We start from the raw sequence: 5,967 nt of genomic DNA on the forward strand, positions 1-5,967 counted from the left end.
ATTACACTGGCGATAGTTGTACGAATCTATTGAAAAACAAATTGGCAAGCCCAATGTCGCGTCCCCAAAAATTGATTCATAACAACGCAACTCTAACAAAAGCGTGATTAATGAATGAAATTTAACAAAATTTATTCTATTTTCTTATATTGGATAAAAATCTTCCCTGTCATGCCACATGACTCTTCTTCCCTACCCAGGATTCATCCTATCTCAATTACGGAGCAATTTTTCTACGGTGCTAGGATGATGATCATGCAAGTGTTTTATTGTTCACGCCCCGACTGACATGTCCGTGTTTGAGTCGGAGGATAGAACTAACTGGTTTGAGGCCTCAGCATATCAAAGGCACAGCCTCTCTCAAGGTTTGGCTGCCCCGGAGTCTGAAGATAAAGCTTGCATGGTGAAAAAAGCCAAGCTACTCTGGCCATGGAGAACGTGACCAAAAGTGAGCAAACAAAGCTCCCCGTCACCGAGCAAAGTCACCTGCAACTACAGATCGCTGCTGCCACCCTTGCAACTACTGCTTATGCAAGAACTACTTTAACTATTTTGGTTGAATTGGACCTGTTACCACTACTAATAGATAACAGAAACGAGTATAAACACATTTTGACATGAAACCAAAACACAGAATACTTCCCATACGCCCTGATGAACTTTGGGTTTGCTAACTGAACTAATGGGTCAGCTAGATGATACAACCATAAACCTACGAGATGTTATGCTATTCCAGGTAATATTTGAACAAACTTCTACTAGTCAAACTGCTGCCGAAGCTGCATTTCAGTTTCACTTTTCCATGTACCATGAGATGACTGGCCCTTCATCCTCTTACTCTTCTCCTTATCTTTGATGGTAGATCCCTTCTTCTTGGAATCGTTGGTTGTGTCTACAGGACGATCACCGCAAGCTGGGCAGACCATTCCCCGTGCATTGGAGTAGGTCTTGGGTATTCCACATTGCAAACACATCCTATTAGGAGAAATATTTCAGATTAGCAATTACAAGGCCAAATGCGTGACTAATACCCAACTAAAATACCTGATTCACTGAAAAATAAAAATAAAAATAATCTAAAACAGCTATGTCTTTCAGAACTAGCAGAACCAAGAAAAGAAAAAGATTCAGAAAAACAAAAAACAACACAGGCAAACAAACAAGGGAGTGGGGAGTAGAAACAGCAACAATAACCTCAGAAGCTCTGCAGCATCCTCTGCACTAGGATTCGTTGCAGTTGGCAGACGCTTGCCACCTTGAGCCGTGCTTGTAACTATTGATGTTGGAGGTTGGTTACCCGCAAAATCACTTCTTACTCGTTCATGGATTCCAACTAACTGAGCTTTGGACTCCACTACAGCACCTGTACACAGTTTTAACAAGGGTCTGAACTGCTGCTATAGAAAATAAAAAATAAAAAGGAAAACATACATATGGAGAAAGAGGTTGTAAAAACCATATCATTATTAGACAATGACACACAGAGAACTATATGCATAATAATTTTAAAATTTTGATCAACATTTAACAAACTTCCCTTCTATATCTTTCAAATTAGCTGTTCCTTCTGAAAAACCACTGCCATGAGCATCCAGAACACAGATAACACCCATCAGTTCGACAGAGTATCGTAAATAACAGTTCTAACAAACACTTTTGAATTATTATTCCAACAGATTTGATTGGAACTCAACAGATACGAATTTATAAGAAAAACCCAAGAAACCATAATTTTATGTTGCTAAGACATCTAGGTATTGTCTGACTTAAGACTTCCAATTACAAAATAAAGCATCACATTGACGAGGTGAAGATCTACGCAAGACAGTTCAAGAAAACTCAGGATAAGAAAATTTATCAATGGGTACTGGAATTATTCCGATTCATGACTTCCACGGTGTTTACTAATATGTACGAAATAAAAAATTAAGTAGGTTCCACACTAAAATACGTAATACAATATCTGAAACACCAGGAGTTAGATTGATTATGGGTGAATGGTTGGTCCCATTCATTCTCTCTTCTATTCTTGACTTCCCCAACTCACGACTTCCCCGATTCCATGCAAGCAAACACGCCATAACTAGAGTCTACTTCCAACGTTACTTCCATTCTGTGAACTGGTTGTCCTGATCTAATAAGAACCTAAGTTCAGGACATGCATCTCAACCACAGACTAAACATAGATGTTTAAGATACACTCAGACAGATGCATCTCAGTCATCTATATATGGTTGAATAACCGCGATTTGTGCCTGTTCTTTCTCTTAAATCCATTATACACTTTATTATACAGGGACCACATATCCAATTTGTAATGTAAAGTCAATTTTTATCACTCCTCCTTAGTCTCTCTGACTACAGTGACAATTTTAGGAGAATCTTTTGAATAAAAAGCAACCCAAAAGTACTTAGAATTGAAGTGTATAAAATTGATCCTTAACATAATATGAACAAACATTAACTAAGAAAAAGTACCAACCAGCAGGTAAATCTTTCTTGTCCTTGCGAAGTTTGGCATTGCGGGCACCATGCCTCCCTTTCTGGGGACCGTCATCCCTCGTAGAACCGTCTTCTTGTACGCAGTTATTGAGGAAATCGGGCGGTCCACAAATCTTCAGCAACCAATCGAAGAAAAGCACAATGAACCCATAAAAAGCAGCAAAAAAACCAAAATTCAAACTGAATGGTAAGCAAAGAGAAATAAAAACAAAAACAGGGGGTGAATTAGGGTAAAATGGTACCTCGGAGAAGACGTCAGATGCAGAAGGAAGGCCAGAGGCAATGGAAGGGGAGGGAGGTTTGGGAAAGTCAAAGACGGATTTGGGTTTGTGACTTTGGTCATCATCTTCGTCGTCGTCCGACGAGTTTGAGTTTTGGTAATGGAGGCGGTGATTTTGGGCTTCTTCTTCTTCTTCAGCGGAAGAATAGCCCTGGAGGAACGCCAAACTCATTGCTTGCTTATTAATGGAGGTGGTTTTGTGCTTACTGTAGCAAAGAGAGAATCGTTGGTAAGTGGGTCGGATTTCAAGTTATTTGGATTGGACAAGGAGGAGCTTGTGCCGTCTGCTTGTTTCTTTTTCTCCCTCCTTTGTTCTTTTTCTTTTTCTTTTTCTTTTTTACTCTCTCTTTGGAGGGAGGAAAATAACTGCGGATTTAGCTAAAAGTCGAGAATTAAAGTGAAGAAATTGATATTTTTATTGTTTGACAACTTAACTATGAAACTTATTAAATGACACGCGGGAAAAGTCATGAAAATTGGATATCGAGATTCCTGAGTTTAATTTCCACCAAAAGGGTCGTCATTTAACAATTTCTATTGAGTATGAATTCATTTTCAATGTAATTTATGTCATTTACAAAATTGGATATAAATAAATTCAAACACATAAATTATTAATTGCCAGATATTTAAACGAACGAGATCTAAATTCTATCATTTAAGAATTCTATGTAATTTTCAATTATTTCATCCAAACGAAGATGTCTAAATTGGGTGAAAAAATGACATGCAATGGAAATTATTATTTTATTTTTGGTTAATTTCAATTTAGTACAATGAACTCTAATCAGTAAAGCATGTTTGTCTCTGCATTCTCAATTTTAACAATTACATACCTTGAGCTTTTCAATTTTTTGCAATCTGGTTCCGGCTTTAGCCTTACCGTTAGAAGTTTCGTCAATTTCTGATGTGGCATATGTGAGACGCACGTTTTAAAACTTAAATGGCTTAAAATATTAATAAAATATTAAAAAATAATTAAAAAAAGAAAAAATATTTATAAACATAAAATAAAAAATTAAATCCCATCAGCCCCAAGCACCCAACCCCTTAGAGCACTTCCACTCATTTGCCATGGCAAAGGGTAAGGGCAAGGTAAGGGCTGTCATTATTCATGTGAATAGTGGCAGCCCTTTCAAAAGGCTTGTGGTGTTTCCACCCATTGCCCTGGCAACCCAAGGGTGACCACTATTCACATGAGATATGAGGAGAGGAATTTGTATAGAGTTTTGGTGTGGGATGACAGGACTCGACCCAAATTCCATTTTGGAATCCGAGCTGGACCTAGTGCGTGTCCAACACCTGGCAAGTGCTGAACACAATTGACTTGATTGCCCTTATAGTCAAATTTTAAATAAAACTAGGGCTTTGACTTCTGCCGAAAATTCAGCAGAGTCTTCCCTGTATTTAGACCAATCCTAACATTACACTTATCAGACAAGCACAAGAATACAAACACCAACTGCCAGCATGCAAACAATTACATTCTAACAGTTGAATATACTTCAAGGGCAATATCAGAGCTCTATACAAAAGATTACAAGTATAATTTAATTATACAAATCCCTATGTTGTTACAAAGAGATGGCGGAAGGTGGGCTTGGCCCGGTGGTGGCGAACTGAAGCACGTCTACTGCCTGGGGGCGCAAAACATTAAAAGGGTGAGTGGACCAAAAACAAAGTTTAGAAAATAGCATATGAACATTCTAACCCCTCTGTAAAAACAGTTAAGAAACTATAACATTTCCTTATTTATAATCGTATTGAAATCAATGTAATCATATATATATATATATATATATATATATATATCATATACTTGATCAAACATTAAGTCTTTGAAAACATTGAAAACACTTTAATCTACCACCTAGGTGTACCCATTTATTATTCCGTCAATTCCTTATAATCCGTCAATTCCACTAGTTTCCGTCAATTCCATCCTCGTGCCACCGGAGTGACACGGCCTAGCAGACCTCGGGAAACACAAAGTAACCCGAGCCGTAATCCTCGCCGAATTCAGGGGACATTTAGTCGACCTAACCCGCGTACCTCGCTCCCACGGTCCCTGGTACCTCTTAGGACTCGCAAAGCGTAAGTCAAGCATGCTGACATATCTGAAGGCAACTGGATGTCCGTAGACATCATTATAACCGAAGGCAACCATTTAATCAGTAGGCAACACATGTAAACCGAAGGCAACCTTTAAAATCCGAAGGCAACATATTTAATCTTGGGTACCTATGGTGGTTTCTAAAAATATATAAAATTATGAAAAGATTAGTGAACAAACAAATTCATGTTTACTTAAAACTCTGCTGCCATTAAACCTGATATTTAATTAGATTTTCCTTTTTCCTATATCCCTTAAGGATATCCCCCTCAGCAGCATATAAATGGAAATACTTAAAAGTAATAAATCGATTCATAGAAATATAGATTCTTTAAATAAACTTACTCAAGATCAAATAATAGATTAATTTGCATAAAATCATTATAAAACAAAAAGTCCACTCACTGGTGATCTGAGCTAGCTGGACCCTTCGAAGGTCCCTCATGCGGGTCACCTGGTGCCCAGATGCCTAATTCGTCCAATTTGGTGGCCGGAGGAGGAAGAACCGAGGGTTTGAAATTCTGTCAAACCCGACAGAATTTTCTGCAGCTGTTTCCGGCGGAAATTCGGCGCGTCCTACGGCGGCTAGCGTCGGGTTGGGTCGCTGGGGTGGCGGCGAGGGCTTGGATGGTCAGGTTGGCCGGAGGTGGTGCATGGCTAGGTGGTTATGAAGGAGGGAAGGTGGTTGGAAAGAAGAAAAAGAAATAGAGGAGGGGCTGGTCTCTCGAATGGAGAAGAAGAAACATATTTAAAAAAAATCTGACTTGTCAAATTACCAATTTGCCCCTCAATGTAATTTGCTCATAAGTTCTTCGTTATACCTCCGATCCGAGCCCACTACGTGTCTACGGACTCGTTTCGTCGCGCTCTACGCACCCGTACAAGTGGATTTCCCACATTCTTTCCCGGTCAAAATGTCAACTTAAAACTTAATAAAATATTCTAAGGGCATAATTGTCTTTTTCTCCATTAAATTATTAATTAAATATTAATTAAGGTTTGGGTTGTTACATGGGAAGTAAAGAATATGACTAAGTATTTATTAAAAAAAAATCATGAAATTTTTAGTAAT

General features: G+C 38.4%; 1 protein-coding gene across 1 annotated transcript; it reads right to left on the reverse strand.

Annotated features, from left to right (window-relative positions):
* Positions 1 to 597: 597 nt before the first annotated feature.
* Positions 598 to 3,089, reverse strand: LOC110772120 (plant/protein). The gene is made up of 4 exons (XM_021976522.2): positions 2,745 to 3,089; positions 2,483 to 2,615; positions 1,195 to 1,363; positions 598 to 975 (listed from the first exon to the last, which is right to left on the reverse strand). Exons 1-4 carry the CDS (start codon positions 2,952 to 2,954, stop codon positions 759 to 761), a joined length of 729 nt encoding a protein of 242 aa, XP_021832214.1. The 5' UTR covers positions 2,955 to 3,089; the 3' UTR covers positions 598 to 758.
* Between the last annotated feature and the right edge of the window lie 2,878 nt (positions 3,090 to 5,967).

Source organism: Prunus avium, chromosome 8 (assembly GCF_965620075.1).
Source record: "Prunus avium chromosome 8, drPruAviu1.hap1.1, whole genome shotgun sequence".
In the NCBI taxonomy this organism is placed as follows: Eukaryota; Viridiplantae; Streptophyta; class Magnoliopsida; order Rosales; family Rosaceae; genus Prunus; species Prunus avium.

Bases quoted from the DNA above. Each gene is read 5' to 3' on its own strand.
- LOC110772120 (XM_021976522.2), bottom strand. From the start codon at position 2,954: ATGAGTTTGGCGTTCCTCCAGGGCTATTCTTCCGCTGAAGAAGAAGAA. The intron at 1,364-2,482 runs GTTGGTACTTTT...AACTGTGTACAG, and splicing joins CAAGAAAGATTTACCTGCTG to GTGCTGTAGTGGAGTCCAAA. The intron at 976-1,194 runs GTTATTGTTGCT...TTCTCCTAATAG, and splicing joins GATGCTGCAGAGCTTCTGAG to GATGTGTTTGCAATGTGGAA.